Source organism: Anabrus simplex, chromosome 7 (assembly GCF_040414725.1).
Source record: "Anabrus simplex isolate iqAnaSimp1 chromosome 7, ASM4041472v1, whole genome shotgun sequence".
Classification (NCBI taxonomy): domain Eukaryota; kingdom Metazoa; phylum Arthropoda; class Insecta; order Orthoptera; family Tettigoniidae; genus Anabrus; species Anabrus simplex.
The window spans coordinates 72,788,226-72,805,790 of NC_090271.1; the positions used below are offsets into that span (position 1 = coordinate 72,788,226).

The 17,565-nt window shown below is 38.1% G+C and overlaps 1 protein-coding gene across 1 annotated transcript in view; it reads right to left on the reverse strand.

Annotated features, from left to right (window-relative positions):
- Tango6 (transport and golgi organization 6) overlaps positions 1-17,565 on the reverse strand; it is a 198,186-nt gene that overhangs the window by 167,494 nt on the left and 13,127 nt on the right. Inside the window, exon 2 of the mRNA XM_067151139.2 lies at positions 9,557-9,692. Within this exon, the coding sequence (XP_067007240.2) occupies positions 9,557-9,692 (136 nt within the window). The remainder of the gene's footprint in view (positions 1-9,556; positions 9,693-17,565) is intronic.

A 17,565-nucleotide genomic window follows, 5' to 3' on the forward strand; every position in this document is an offset into this window, starting at 1 on the left:
AAGCAGTGAGCATAATGGCACATGTTAATTCCTTTGAAGGCGATAGCTGTCGTACTGAAAGGCTGTGGTTCACCAAGCGCGGTGAAATTACATCAGCCTGTACAGATGTTAGAGGTTTCCTACAACCTATAGCAAACGTATCACTCGGCCTGTGCCAAGATTTCCTACAACGTATAGCATACAAAAGTAACAATGGTGTTTTACAGGTCAAACGTGGCATTAACTAGCCTGTGTTTGAAAACTAAAGCTCCATGTACAAGTAAAAATATTTATGCAATTTGGGACGAACTACCAAAGCCTACTGTGGTCTGACTAGCATTCCGATACTCATCTCATTCAATTATGGAACAGATGTGCATGGAGCTAGTGTTAAGGTTATCTAATATGCAATTCCCCCTGGGTGTTTCATAACTGTCATGTAAATGGTACATGGTTTTAAGCATTAACACGTTCACTGCTTTGCTAGTCACTTATGATTCATACAGCACTAAAATGTGGTGGTGGAAAAAACACACGTTTTATTCCAATGTTGCTAGAGTGATAACTTTGCATAACAGTATGACAGAGTCACAGGTTGTATCTATGATGATCTATAGCATAGGTGTACGTTTAACTACCACCTTATACCACGAGGCACTGGTGACTCATGACGCATGAGTGTAACAGCTTTTACTATTTGCTAAACGGGTCACCAGTGCCTCTCATTTTTACTCGCTCAAATGTGGTGGACAATAGCAGCTATACATTGTTGATTGAGTATTATCGTGCTGTAGCCAACATTACAGGCTTGCGGACATCTGTTATCATCATCATCATCATCATCATCATCATGTGTCCCACTCCAGTCGCCCAGGTGTGGTTAACAAGCCTCCTCCACTACTTTCAGTCCTTCCACCACATCCAATCTACCTTCTCCAATGTCATTCCAAATCTGATCCATCCACCTTCTACTCGGTCTTCCAACTGGTCTCTTTCCCTTAACTTCTCTTTCTAATTCCCTTCTTCCTACCCGTTCGTTTCCCATTCTTTTTACATGTCCGAACCATCTCAGTCTTGCTTTCAGTACGTTCTGTACTCTAAACGACAGGGACACGAACCGAGGACCTATGGTCGAGATTAATCATATAAGTCACAGATGTAATGCTATTTTGAGAAGAGAAACTTAAAATAAAAAGCTCCCAACATCCTGGCAAGAGATAAATTCATACCTGCCAACGTTCAGAAATAAAAATATTTTTTAATTCTTGGATTTCATTACGTACATTGCGCCATGGTCTCGATGAAAAAAGGACAACATAAAAGGCATACATACCTATAGTCACAAGGCGAACTGATCATTAATATTAAAATCTTAAACTAAGAAAACATAAGAGTGGTTACAACAAAATGTAACAAACATGGAACAAAATGCATTTGTTTTCTTTATTAGACTGTAATATCAACGGATATTCAATTTTATAGGTATATCTGAAAACTTGCAGATAACTTTTTTTATGTTTCGTGAAAATAATGTGAAAAGAAAATACCAGAAACTGTCACCGACACAACTCTCTGAAATACATTTAAGTCATTAAAATTATGAACCAAGAATGTACACAAATGCATTGAAATGCGCAAAACTACCAATACAAAAAACTACCAAATACAAAACAGATGAATATATCTCATACATTATTAACATACAACTTCGACATGGGGAAAAGCACAGAATCGCAAGAAAATCACGTGGTCTACAACTCCAGCGAAATTACGCACAGCGCGCGAACCACACAATAAGAAACTCAATCTTTCGTCCCGATTAACGGAGTCGCCAGCACGCTCTAGCATCTCACTTTGTAGGACGATTGCATCCCGAATTCCCAGCTTTAAAACATACGCTGCTGTAGTGAGCGGGAAACACGACACACGAAGGCGACGAACGATACACTCGCCAAATAAAGCATCAAACAAATACAGCTGAAAATAAGGTTGCATAAATTACATAAGCACACAATAATTTATCTTAGAGGAAGAGTATTGACCGGACTGGAGGTTATATTTATCAAAAATAGGAAGAAGTAAAAATAAAGCAGAAAATCAGAAGTGTTGGCAGGTATGTAAATTAATCCTATAAATTTTATCCAAAATCTTTATGATCTAGTTAGGCAAGCATTTTTTTGTCTAGCAGCGAGCTCGCAGGAGTTCGAAACTTGTGACGCTATGGGTGTGGCCTGCGCCAGGGAAGCACCAAGATGAACATTAGGAGAAGTTACCCCCACGTCATGCTGTAGCCGAGTGGGAGAGGTAAATTTTTTCAAATCGAAATATGGGAGCTATCTTTAAATCAGCATGACCAACTTGATCATCTACGCTGAAAGAATTAATGAAATTCATATTACTGCATTGCCTTTTGATCCAAAAGAGCTGGTCTTAATTAGAGAATTTATTTAAAGTGTGTGATGTCTTTTTTAGTAATAATCTGCTGCTAAAAGGAGGAATAGTTGGTTACGTAATGACGGAAAGTTACCGGGGGCCATCTGGTTTATCTGTTCACACCTAATCTACAAGGGGATTCCCACGAGGATGGGAGAAATTGAGGAAAGATACGTATCGATTACTAGAGATCCCACAGTCTGATTTCGTACGAATATGTCTCATTTACATTAGGAGGTCACTGGTCACCTAATTATCGCACTATTTTGCCTCTGTTAGGCCAAGAACAGGCTGTATGCGAGTTTTGAGAGGGGATAGTTTCTTAGTTGTTATAAGGCTGTAGAAGCGTCACCCCACACACTTGGTTCTTTCTTCTCGCGAGGGGCGGACCTATGTCCAGGAGAACTCCCAGTTTTTCTTTGTCTAGTGAATTGTTGAATTTGAAACACTGCTAAATTCAAGTGAAATGTGTGCTGAATTAATACGCGAGACTTAAATAAGTGAGTGATCAAACAGTGTCGAGTTTGAACATATTGTGTAAACTTGTAAACTTTTTTTAATTATCATTATTATAACTTCAATGCTTACCCAAGATAACACAGGGGACGCGTAAAAATAAAGGCACTGTTCCGATTTACGATACAGGGTTAACTCAGGGTTGAGTCGTATATACTTTCGTGCGGGTCGTATCATAATACCCTGTATCAGTAATCTTTGTTTCGGGGACTTGCTAATCAAAGATCGTGTCGGGTTGTGCGTGGTGAAACAGACGTGCGTAACATGGATTAAACCAGTGCATATTCTGTATTTAGATAACTGAAGAGTTTCCATTCGCCAAGGACAACAGAGATTAACTCCAGCAGTCAACATGTGGAATCAGCGACAGCCACAACGGAGATGAGCCGGCGTTAAACCTACTAGGTGGGCCATCTGAGCTGACAAAGGTGTATCCAGGGATATAAGGCTGAGTAGCACCATTCTTTATGCATGACATTGGGGTACAGGCATTTCTTTTTAAACTCTAGCTATAAAATGTCAGGGATACAATTTTCTATAAATTAAATGTGACTAAGCAGAGCAGAGTTTTTCCTTTGTAACACGTCTGAATGGTTTTAATTGTAAATATGGGTAAATTTATTTGTGGGGAAATGCGGTTTACTTTCTATTTTATTTGGGGATTTTTACGTTTCGCTAAGCATTATATATCCCTTTCAGACCGTGTACACAGAATTGTGCGGATTCATATTTCATTTATGTCTGAGCTTATTTGACATGTTCTTGGCTCTAGACCGGACTGCAGTGCTTGTGCAGGACACGTAGCATGTACTTCAGTTGTTTTTATTTAACGCTTGACCACCAGGGGGCAGGAAGAAGAGTTTAAATATACAGTTCATCGGCAAGATGGCGGAAAGCAGTAATGACTAAAGTATTTATTTATTTATTTATTTATTGCATTCACATTAATCTAGAAGCTTTACTGAATATCAGAATGTAATCAATGCAGTGTGTAAACTGTTTAGCGAATATAAATTGTGAACTTACAATATCGTACGTAATACCATGAGGTTTTGAAAATGATATCCACAATTGTGCGGACTAGGTTTCCCTACAGGCAATGCATGCGGGAGTGCTGGGTCCTGTGACCGAAAGGACTGTGAAAGCTGAACTCGTACTCTACGTGAGAAATGTAATGTATAATATTTTAATTGTTTAAAATTGTTCCACACTGTAAAATAGAACATTTGATCATGTACATACATATATTCACATGGACAGAGGTAATTTTTCTTTTTTGTAAGTAGTGAATTACGTCCTGACATGCACAATTGTGTGGCTGCTGTTTTTCAGACGATAGTTCTTATTTTGTAAAATAAACAGTAAATACATGTATTTAAGAGCATTTTAGTAAGATTTTGAACTACAAACAAAAATTCACACCTCCTGTTTTCTTTCAGGTCTAACGACAAAGTGCTGCCGCCAAAAGGACTGTAAAAGCAAAACTCTTCCTCAGTGTAGAAAATGTAATGTATACTTGTGTTTGAACAAACATTTTAATTGTTTTAACTTATTTCACGCTGTAAAATAGAACATTTTATCATGTGTATATATATATATATATATACACACACAAACACATGGACAGAGGTAACTTTTTCTTTTTTGTAAGTAGTGAATTAAGTCCTGATATGCACAATTGTGTGGGTGCTTTTTTTTTCTCAGATGTTAATTTTTATTTTGTAGAACAAAATGTATTTAAGAGCATTTTAGTCAGTTTTTGACGTACAAACAAAAATTCACACCGCCAGTTTTCTTTCAGGTCTGAAAGGGATATGATGAGTAGTTTTGATAGATTCTGGGCTTGATGATGTATGGGAAGCTGGTATATAACCAGCAGAGTTAGTATGTATGCTTAGTGGTATTGTGGTAGAATAAGTTGTGTGAAAGAAGAAATTCAACTGTGAGAATCACCTGACCTCCAATGAGATATTGAGCTAGGGACTATTTAATTTTATTGTGTTCACTTAACATGTGTTTGATATTACGCTTTGAACCATGTGAAACAATCATTGTGCTTGTTTTCGTTGTTTTATGAACGCATGTGTTGTTTTAATTACCGTGTGTGTTGTTTGATTAACGTGTGTGTGATATGTAAATCACATAGGCACGTTAGATGGAGAGTAGACCAATTTTGAAGGGATCAATAATAATAATAATAATAATAATAATAATAATAATAATAATAATAATAATAATAATAATAATAATAATAACCATAATAATATTATTAGAAGCCGGTGTTTTGATGTTCAGATTACGCATTTGATTACCATCTGACCAGCTATGCGTAAGATTACGTGCGGAGATGTGGTTTACGAAGTTAGGATGACTCGAAGTCAGGACTCATGGTGTGAGATATTGTCAGATTGTAATGGTACATGTAGATGCCTATGATTTGAGAGATGAACGAGGAATTACCTCGTGGTAATGACAAAGTTATGATATATTGCGATTTGATGTGATGTGGTACTTTAAAAGGACGATATTTGTTCTTCTTTTAACGAGCGACTGGATATCCCTAAGCCCCGCCCGCTGCGAGGGGTGGCTGATCCAGAGGGAAACCAATTTTTTTTTTGTGCAACACTCTTGTGCAGTATTTTTTTGTGTGAGCTTCGACCCCAACGTGAACCTCTAGGCTGACTGGCATTTTGTTCTTGCGAACGATTCGATTGATTTATTGCCTCAGCTGATTTAGATAAACTTCAGAAATAAGCGACCCAGTGTTCTGTACTTATTATTTTCTTTATTATAGTTTTCTTGCATATTAAATAGCTAGTAAGGTTTCAGGATCCCTGGAGACATCGTGGACCTGTGTTCGGTCCTGGGCTTGTGAACAGCTATCTCACAGTGTTGGGATAAATGATGTGCATCTCATATGCTTTGTGTACATTTAAATGTGTGTTTCTCATGTGTTATTTTTTTTTTTTTGTGTGTGTTTCGGGTTTTGCTTGTGTTGTTCATTCAGCACCGACAATGGTTGTTCTCCATTGGTGCGACAAAATTGTGTATTCAAGTGAGGGTTCGGCCGAACCCAAGACTTGTGATGCCTGTGTAGTTGGTATCGCATTATGTCAAGTTATTCCATTGGGAAACCAATTTGTGGTAGGATAGGTGTCACTCAGACTTGTCTGCATTGAGTGTTTAATTGCCCAGTAATGTGGGAATAGCTTCAGTGATTTATGTTGAATGTTTCCGTACACGTCAAGTTGTGACATAGTTGCTTTATGAATGGTGGGTACTCGGACTTATCCCTCAATATCAGATTTTAAAACAATCCACAATGACTTAGAATCAATTATTGTAAATCACTTGTGTATGTGTATCATTCCTCATAATCATCAGGATTTAATAAACCCCTTTGATTTAATTTAAACTTTATAAAAATGTCTCATTCCAATATAGATATGATACCCATCTTTTCGTACCCTTTATGCCGCTAAGTTATTTTATATTTGATGCCCACTTGATTTTAACCCGTAAGCGACCCTGAAGATTTAACGCCGGAGACCATAGGGTAGGGGGCGGGTGCAGTACTAATGGTTCAATGTTTAGCTCTTCTCTGATTTTAATATTTTGAATTCTATCTCTTCTTGTCTTTTTAACCGATGTTCTTAAAAATTTCATTTCTACTGCTTGGATCTTACTATCTTGTCTCTTATTAGTTACCAGCGTTTCTAATTCGTATGTTACATTTGGTATGAAATACTGTTTATATAATGTTAATTTCGTTCTCTTGGGTACTTTGTCATCCCATAAAAGCTCTCTGACTTGATAAAATGTTGTACCTTTACTTAGTCTCTTATTAATTTCAGGGTTGATTTCATTACTTCCATTAATATTGCTACCCAGATATGTAAACTGTTCTACATTCTCTAGCAGTTCTCCGTCTTGGCCTCTCTTTTTGTCTTTTCCACAGTGCATGACTACAGTTTTCTTTTTACTAATTACCATTCCAAATTTGTTCAGATTTTCATTCCAAATGTAAAGTCTCCTTTGTACTTTCTTTTCTCCCTTTCCCCAAATCACATCATCATTTGCAAATACCAAAGCATTCACTTCATCACTAGTGATACTCTGTTTTACAAGTTTCATGATTTCAGCCACCAATATAATAAACAATAATGGCAACAGTGCACTTCCTTGCTTGAGACCATTTTTTGTATAAAATGTTTCAGTCACCACTCCCCACTTGTACACTGCTTTTAATCTCATGATATAACATTTTTATCTTGTTAATTCATGATTTTGGTACATTCCTTTTTCAGTAGGCATTCACATACATGTTTTCTCTTAACTGTATCATAAGCTTTTTCCAAATTAAAAAATACAAAGACAATTTCCTTGTTCCTTTCCAGAGGTTTTTCCATTATCTGTTGTGACAGTGTCAATACTGTAGCCCTAGTCAGAGTGTGAAGTACATAAAAGATTTACAACTGGGCATCTTCTCTATGCAGCATCACGGTAAAAATTTTACTCATATATAGATTTCATCTTATTCTCAACTATAAATACAGAAAGTTATGGAGAGAGAGAGAGAGAGAGAGAGAGAGAGAATTGTTTCATATGAAAAGTAGATTATCAGACTGCCAGCTACGCAGAGTATGTTCCAGTTCAGACTCTTCACGACAAACCAGGAGATCTTGTTTAGAAAAACCATTAGAGGAGTTTGATATTGAAAATCTTTTAGGATATAAGGATATCGAATGCAGTAATATTGAGGATCCCAATCTTTTATTTTCAAGTTAATCAAGAGGTAAATGATAGCCACAGTGAAAGTGAAAAAGCTGAAACACATCCAGGAAAATCAGACTGCAATTGGGGTGATATAAAGAAGAATGATTTAGGCCTCACTGTTTTTCCTAGCGAAGTAAAGGTTCAGTTGCAGTTAGAAGAGGGACAGCCCATTGATATATACTCTCACTTCGTGGATGACAGTCTACTAGAAATGACGGTTCAGGAAACCAAAAGAAGTGCCATACAATTGAAGCAAAATCATAATGAGAAAAGCAAGTCCAAAAGTTTGAAATGGAAGGAAGCTAATATCGAAGAAATTAAACAGTTTCTAGGAATTATTGTGTATATGGGTCTTGTTCCTCGCCTAACTATCAACTCATACTAGTCCAAGAATGACATATGTGCAACTTATTAGACGGGATAGTTTCCTTCTTCTCTTGAGATTCTGGCACATCACTGACAACGAAGTTAACCATCAACCAGGCCATCATCTCTATCGAATTCAACTCCTCCTTGATAAATTAAACCAGAATTTTGAGAATGCCTTGACAATAGGGAAAGAAATAGTTATAGATGAAACAATGGTTCCTTGGAGAGGCCATATAGTTTTCTAACAAAACCCACAAATATGGAGTTAAGGCGTATAAACTGTGTACGAATGAAGGCCAGAAAAATTTGAAGACAATGTGTAGTTTACTATAAAGCTCAGCGAGAATGTGGCATATAGAAAGACGCTGACAAGAAAACAAAGCAGATGACAATGTACTGTGAGGAATGCCCAAACAAACCGTTCATGAGCATTGGATGTTTTAAGTTCATACATGCTGAAATTGAACCTACTGTGTTCAAAATAAAAATTGCTGTTTAATAATAAAATTAGTGAAATCATGAGTGCAAAATATTTTATAGAATTTCGAGATCAGTGAAGAAAATAGACAACTGGAGTCAAATAGAGAACAGTATTTTTAAAAATATTACTTTAAATTTTAAATGCAGTGCCTTTATTACAGAGCAAGTAAATATGTTCATTCATTGCCTAAATATGCATTTATACTCATGTAAATCTACCTTTACCAACATGTAGAAAGGGATGTTAATGCACTGTTCTATGCTATGCAAGGCACGGGTGACTCGTGGACTTTGATGATTATTTCCGCTAAACCGAATGCTGGTGGATCTCCATGCTGAGAAATGTAAGAATTTGACATGGCTTGCAGCTGCCAATCTCATTGTTTGGAAGTAATACACTTTCACCATCCACCGGCAGCCTGCAGAACTACTTCCGTACCAGGAGTCACACGTGCCTCGTGACGCACACCAGCGAAGTATGGTGCAAGACACTGATGACTAGTGACACACGTACAATTAATGTCGAAAGTGCAACAATAGCAACGAACATGTTAATAGGACATCTGGTACCGAATCACTTTGCATCACCTGAAACACTGTTTATTAATGTACAACTGATTTAAAGAATGTCATATCTTTGGAATGGTGGTCTTCTCATGGTGCAAAAGGTTAAAAGAATCCAGTGTGCTTTGCAGGATATGCCTGCAGCAAGTTGTTCCCTTATGGGAGGCATGCAGTAGAATATAGACCATCATGACTAACACGTATTACTGGATTACTTATTTCCCAAAATTATAACACGCAGCTTGTTCACCTCATGTACAATATTCCAAATATATTACTTAACAGAAACATAAGTGAAATAGTCTCATTGCAGTCATCGATAGGATCAAAATCTGTGCAATGACACTGAAAACATAAATTGCAAATGTTTAATCCATTAAGGGATCCAATTACTTTTTATAATGTTCTTGTAAGAACATGAAATAGAATAAGGTCTTACCTGACACTACTGTTAGCTGTAACAGAACACTTGATGCTCTGAAGTGTTTGCAACTTTGACCAGTCCTCAATTCCTAACTTGGATAATGCATCTTGGATGTTGAGTTTTAAAATGTCATGGAGCTCTCCTTTGCTGCCTGAAACAGAAAAAAATTATCCTTTGAGAAGTTACTCATATAATTTATTATCAATGTGGTCTGGGATTAATCCAAGCCAACAGTCCAGTAGTCATACAGCTGCATAGCTAAATGGTCGACATGCTGGCCTTTGGCCCACAAAGTCCCAGGTTCGACACCTGGCTGGGCTGAGGATTTTAACATTCATTGGTTAATTTCAATGGCTCGGGGGCTGGATGTGTGTGCTGTCTTCAGCATTATAATTCATCACAGGTAGGGCTCTATCCTCACAGAAGCGCAGGTCGCCTATAAGGCGTCAACTCGAAAAGAGACCACAAGCTATTATTATTATTATAATTATTATTATTATAGTCCAGTAGCCTATATTTTGTTACAGCTCCCAGCTGGAACCTTATATATTTAGTTATCTACCATTAAAATCACCTAATTTTCAATAACTAAATACAAGGAAGTATCCCAACGGTCTTGATCCGGCATATTGTATTCTCTCTCTCCTTTTTTTTTGCTTTACGTCGCACCGACACAGACAGGTCTTATGGTGATGACAGGACGGGAAAGGCCTAGGAATGGGAAGGAAGCGGCCGTGGCCTTAATTAAGGTACAGCCCCAGCATTTGCCTGGTGTGAAAATGACAAACCACGGAAAACCATCTACAGGGCTGCTGACAGTGGAGTTCGAACCCACTATCTCCCGGATGCGAGCTCACAGCTGCGCACTCCTAACCGCACGGCCAACTCACCCGGTATTGTATTCTTTTATAGAGAAGGATCTCTCTCAGCACAACCAGTTTTTTTTTCTTTTACAATTAGCTTTATGTCGCACCAACACAGATAGGTCTTATGGCGATGATGGGATAGGATTACCTTATTCAAAAACTGGAAAAAAAAAAAAACCAAAGAAAAGCAGCTCAATTTGTTCTGGGCGATTTCCAACAAAAGAGTAGCGTTACAAAAATGTAGCAAAGTTTGGGCAGGGAAGACTTGGGAGAAAGGAGACGATCTGCTCGACTAAGTGGTATGTTGAGGGATTAAATTACATTGTGAATGGTCCGTATTGAACTGCGATTACAATTAAAATTAAAAGTACAATAGTTCAAGTAAAGTGGGTTACTTTACAGAAGAAACATTATTAGGTACTAGTTTCGACCCATTATCAGGTTCATCATCAGCCAAAAGCACGAGTTGTACAATGTATCAATTAGTCCATAGAAATTGTAAAATAGTCACAACATAGTGGATTTGACACTATAAAGATGAATAAATAGTCACAATTGTGATAAAAGTTTCAGATAATACATAAAATAATGCGCTTAGCTTTCGTTGAAGGAAGAACTCAAATGATCAATTTGGGTGTCGAAGAATCTTGAGACTTTTAATTCTTGAATTTGTATTGAAAAGGTGGAACTACCGTACTTTTAAATTTTAAGTGTAAGTGGAATGTTCCGAGCTGTCAGTGGAGAGATGGCGTGGAATGACGTCGGTAGACAAATAAGTTTGAGTGGTGTCTTTAAAAGTAGGAAAGATCACAATATGAAGATAAAGCTGGAATTCAAGAGGACCGATTGGGGAAAATATTCCTTGATAGGAAGGGGAGTTAGGGATTGGAATAGCTTACCAAAGGAGATGTTCAATAAATTTCCAATTTCTTTAAATCATTTAAAAAACGGCTAGGAAAACAGATAGGGAATCTGCCACCTGGGCGACTGCCCTAAATGCAGATCAGTAGTGATTGATTGACAGGAAAGAGCTAGGAGTGGGAAGGAAGCGGCCGTGGCCTTAATTAAGGTACGATGATGATGATGGTGCTTGTTGTTTAAAGGGCCTAACATCTAGGTCATTGACCCCTAATGGTACGAAATGAGACGAAATGGAATGACAAATTAAAACTCCAAAATCCTCCACTGACCAGAATTCAAAACGTGAGGACGAAGAATGAATGGATGGATATGAATTTAAAACAATCATTGGATCCGACAGGCAATGTCTCGCATTCACAGAAACTGATGTGAAATAATAGTATTACTGACCAAGGGACGTCTATAGCATAATACTGAATCAATGAGGCTTTTAGTCTAAAGGGGTCCAAAATCCAAGTCATCGGACCCTCATAATGGTACTCATCACTATGACAGTAGAACCATGTTATTTGTCATGTAGCGGTACTAATCAAAAATAGTGTAGACTCGTGGTATTACACACAGTATGGTACTACTCACAGGTAATGAAATTCGCACATGTAATACAGACCTATGGTGTTTTGCACATTGCGGCACCATTTACAGACAACGCAAACCTATGGTGTTCATCACGTAAGTGTACTAACCACAGGGACTCGCGCTATCCCGTGGTTTTCCTCATATAGTGGGTACTAATCATAGGCAAGCCAGAACCATGGTGTCGCTCATATAGTGGTACTAATCACAGGCACCGTAAAAGCCAGCATCATACTCTTTTGCTACTAATCACAAACCCATTTGGTACCTAACACAGTGGTACTATGCGTAAGTAAAAGCGGCCCATGGTATTTCCCGCGTGGTGGTATTAATCACAAGTAGTTGTATGGTTCGAATTCAATCATCCCTTGGTCGCCCCTTTTAGTTGCCTCTTACGACAGGCAGGGAATACCATGGGTGTATTCTTTGTCTGCATCCCCCACCCACAGGGGGTAGTGTGTTTAGTCCGCGAGAGGTATTTTATTATAAAGTCAAAGAAATAGTAATGTTTATTTATTCCACCTATTCGATACATAAAAAGTGATTTTAAATTATAGGGACATGTTTCGCCCTTTATTTAAGGGCAAATTCAGCCTAAATCTCAATCTGAAAGATAAAAAATCAGGATCCTGATTGTTCTTAATTGTGGTTGATTTTTAAAAAATAAATTACAAATGAATGTGAGGATGATGTAGGAAATAGTTAAGATATTCTTAAAAATAAAGTCTTAATAAAGTCTTACATACAAATAGACGTAATTTATACACTTTCTTGAATGTCCTTGTCAAAAAATGTGGTAACAAGTTGCATACTGGTAGTTCTACAAGAACGCAAATTGCTACGTTGAATCTTGTAAAGCAGCGCCCTGTGCTGGTTGAGGGCGTTAGAGAAAAGTCTGGATCCTAAACAGTTCAAAACCCTTAATTTTAAGATAGACACCAGAATTTTTTTACTCACAGTTATATACCAATCTGGCACCCAGAAATGTAACTGTTTACCTTCAATGAATAAAAATAGGCATAAAATAAACAACAAACTATAGTTACGACAGTTTATGTGTTGGTACGTTGTTGAAATGAAATAGTTACATCAGTCGTATGATACAGTAGGAAATGCACAGAAGTGAGTTGAGACATCATGAGGATTTAAATACAGTGTTATAAAAGTGAATAATATTACAATTCATATGTCCTAATATTAAATGGGCTATAAATGCTTAAAATACAAAGAATAAATGGTATTATAAAATTTAGTTTGTGAAATTGGCAATGTTTGGTAAAAAGCATGATACACTCTTGGTATTATATTTCCATCACAGTGACATTAGGTCTTTCTTCTTTTCAGCGGAGATACACGGTTTTCGTGTGTAGGCAGGAGTAATTGGATGTGTTCGAGTTGACCTTCTTCCCCTGTGACGGCCCCTAATATTAATGTAATTGAACTCTTCACACTCTAAGTCTGTCTTGTAGCATAGAGTATACTTCTGCCCCTTTTCAACTTTCAACACTCTAATTTCATTCCATTTGACTGATTCTCCTTTACCATGCACTGTGTAGTTGCTACCCATTTCTTCAGTTAATCTCTTGAAGTAATGGAAATAATTGTAATTCATCTCTCTGACCTGATATTCTGTCCCTCTTTTCGTGGCACACTCTATGATTCCAGTCCACTGCGTAGGCACATACACTGGACCACCCTTTAAAGCTCTTTTCTTTTGCTTCTCTATGCAGGAATGCATAAAATCACCAGCATTCTGTGTATCTCCTAAATTAAATATTTGTGGGTTATGGATTGTAGGTTTGGAATGGTGTCCACTGCATACAGACACATTGTTGCCAGGAACTTATTCTGGTTCTGTGCAGGGCAATTATCACTGTAAAATATAACGTCTTTACACTCAATGGATTTGGGATATTCTTAAACATTGCTCCTTTCTTACCAGATGCTTCATTCCAACGGTAGAAATAACCTTTTTTGGTTGCATATTCAAAAATGGTGAAAATGTGCACATTTAGCCGTCGTTTATAATAAAACACTGATAGGTCACCACACGGTGCCTGAAGGACAGACTGTAGATCAAAATCGCATACTTTAATATCGTTACCTTCAAGTGCTTTTTCTAAATCAGCATTTCTCTTGGCCTCTAGTGGACACGGCAGTAGATCTATGTATGTTCTTTGAGATGGCAAATTATCGGTGTCAACATGCATCCGATGCGAGTTTGAAGCATTCACTTCTTCTGCTCATTCAATGACACCAATATAACATTCGCCAGAAGAAATATTACATAGTAATGACCCTCTACTTGGGAATACATGTTTGCAATCTCGACAGGACATCATTGCATCTATATCACTTGGTGAAATTTTACTCCCTACACAATCACAACTTGCCAGTGCCTTGGTACAATACTTTCTATAGAAACCATAACACCATCAACACTATACAGACAATAATAATGTGCCCCACACACAATGACCTATGTACCTCAGTATGCCTGTACATGTATAAAATGTTCTACAGGAAGACTGTTGTAATATAGTTACGACAGTTTTTCAGTATGTACCTCTACAAATTCACAAAACCTAAAAATTGTTGTTTGCGTGTTTTGAATGGTATGGTATGACTTACAGTTACAACAGTTTTACTGTTCAATAGAGGACAAAATATCAGTTTTTAATGTGTTCGTAACTCAAAATTCAACTTTTGGGAGTTACGACAGTCTCGTTCAGAGGGTGCAATATTATCTCGTTTGGATCCTTTTCTCTTTTTGTGTTTGTCCTGTTTCTGATCTTTTCCAAACCAAACCCCATGGCGCAACAGCCCCAAAAGGCCTTGGCCTACCAAGCAACTGGTGCTCAGCCCAGAGGCCTGCAGATTATGAGGTGTCGTGTGGTTAGCACGACGATCCTCTTGGCCGTTATTCTTGGCTTTCTCAACCTGGGCTGCCATCTCACCGTCAGACAGCTCCTCAATTGTAATCAAGGTAACAATCCCTGACCTGGCCAGGAATCGAACCCGGGGCCTCCGGGTAAGAAGCAGGCACGCTACCCTGACACCTTCTAATCTATTACTATCTGTATTTATCCTTACCTTATGTTTCTTCCCTTTTCTTGTTTTTATCCAGCCTTCTTATCCTACACTTCCTGCATAAAGACATGATTATTCAAAATGGCCTCCCAATGAGTGTTGATGCCCATCTTGCTGATGAAGCTGGGAAGCTGAAATTTTTCTTTTCATCACAGTATCATATGATTCTTTGATTCTATGATTTGGTTTCAGTTATTCTACTTACAAGGACTGCCTAGCTGAGGGAGATAAAGGTGTATTCAGTACAGGACGTGGTTCGATTCCCCATCAGGAAATCAAAAAATTTAAGAAACAAGATTTCACCAGCCGGATGTGCAAATGGTCCTGAACTTCACTCATCCTATATCAAAAATGAGTTCCAGGTTAATTCCTGACGACAAAGGCAACCGGGCGTAGAGCTAACCACTCTATCCCACCAAGTGCCAAGGTTACGGATAGTGGAAGCCTTTATCTTCGATCCCTCCCAGGGCCTTCATGGCCTGTACGGAGATGAATTTGCTTTATTCCAACTTACATAACTACCATTCCTACTACAACTTGAGAAACGGTCCTTAAACACACTTTCTCCTATATCAAAATGTGCTCTTTGAACAGTTCTAAAGGTTGCTTCATTCTCAACTGGGGGCTTATTTATATCAAACCCACCATAGTACCTATGGCAACGTAATGGCACACCTTATCATCTGCTTAGTATAACTGTTTCAATGATTGGCTTGAGTTATTTGCTATTTTCTAAGGCTTGAATTCTCTTCAACCTTGAGAAATCACAGTATTGCATCATGTCACTTTGAAAGAGAGAAATTATCTGTTGATAAATCCATTGATGAAGGTTCAAAACATTCCAGAGTTATTTTCCATCCAATGAAGTGTACTTTCACCAAACTGCACGTTTTTTGTGAGGACTATATTTCAACTTCGCCAGGAGAAAGACACACACACACACACACACACACACACACACACACAAATGGTACAGTATGAATTGCACTGTTCTCCCTAGGACCTTTTTAATGGGTGCACTGCCCTGCCGTGTTTACAGACCACCCGGCTAACATAACCTACCATAGATATGTGCTAGTTACATAATATATATTTGAATCATCAAGTGTTCCAAATGAAAATGTAAATACTGTAAAACTGTTTATTAAAATGATAAATCTTCATTATTGTCAGCATAATTGCATCAATTACATTGCAGTTTCAATGTTTAGCTTGATAATCACGTAGTGTTGTGAGCGAGCAGTGTCTGTATTAGCGTGGAATCGCATGCGAGCACTCTACTCCGCCCGACGTCACAAACCCGTATGGCCATGACCAACTACAACCTAATATTGTAATTGGTCTTGGTAAGGCATTCCACAGCAAGCAAGTGGCAAGCCCCGGTGTTACATGATTATGAACGAACAGTAGAACACCAGAAGTTTAAAATACTCGGTTATGTCTTGTTCATGATAACACTAAAATAGCTCAATTTTGGCTTTAATATTATTGTTAATGCCAGTAGCATACCCAGGATCAACTTATAGTGGGTTAGACCCCCCCCCCCCCCCCCCTCATGGAATTTTCACAAAAGGAATAAAACAGTATGCCTTTCAGCATTCAGTCTGCAAGCCTCTGTGAATTTACTAAACGTCCCCACAATCCTCGATTTTCAACTAGTGTTGTGGCCTCATTTAGTTCTATACCTCTTATCTTTAAATCGTTAGAAACCGAGTCTAACCATCGTCGTCTTGGTCTACCTCTACTTCTCTTACCCTCCATAGCAGAGTCCATTATTCTCCTAGGTAACCTATCCTCCATTCGCCTCGCATGACCCCACCACCAAAGCCGGTTTATGCGTACAGCTTCATCCATCGAGTTCATTCCTAAATTAGCCTTTATCTCCTCATTCCGAGTACCATCCTGCCATTGTTCCCACCTTTGTACCAGCAATCATTCTTGCTACTTTCATGTCTGTTACTTCTAAATTATGAATAAGATATCCTGAGTCCACCCAGCTTTCGCTCCCGTAAAGCAAAGTTGGTCTGAAAACAGACCGATGTAACGATAGTTTCGTCTGGGAGCTGAGTTCCTTCTTAAAGAATACTGTTGATCGCAACTGCGAGCTCACTGCATTAGCTTTACGACACCTTGATTCAATCTCACCTACTATATTACCATCCTGGGAGAATACACAACCTAAATACTTGAAATTATCGACCTGTTCTAGCTTTGTATCACCAATCTGACATTCAATTCTGTTGAATTTCTTACCTACGGACATCAATTTAATCTTCGAGAGGCTAATTTTCATACCATACTCATTGAACCTATTTTCAAGTTCCAAGATATTACACTGCAGGCTTTCGGCACAATCTGCCATTAAGACCAAGTCGTCAGCATAGGCCAGACTGCTTATTACATTTCCACCTAACTGAATCCCTCCCTGCCATTTTATACCTTTCAGCAGATGATCCATGTAAACTACGAACAGCAAAGGTGAAAGATTACAGCCTTGTCTAACCCCTGTAAGTACCCTGAACCAAGAACTCATTCTACCATCAATTCTCACTGAAGCCCAATTGTCAACAT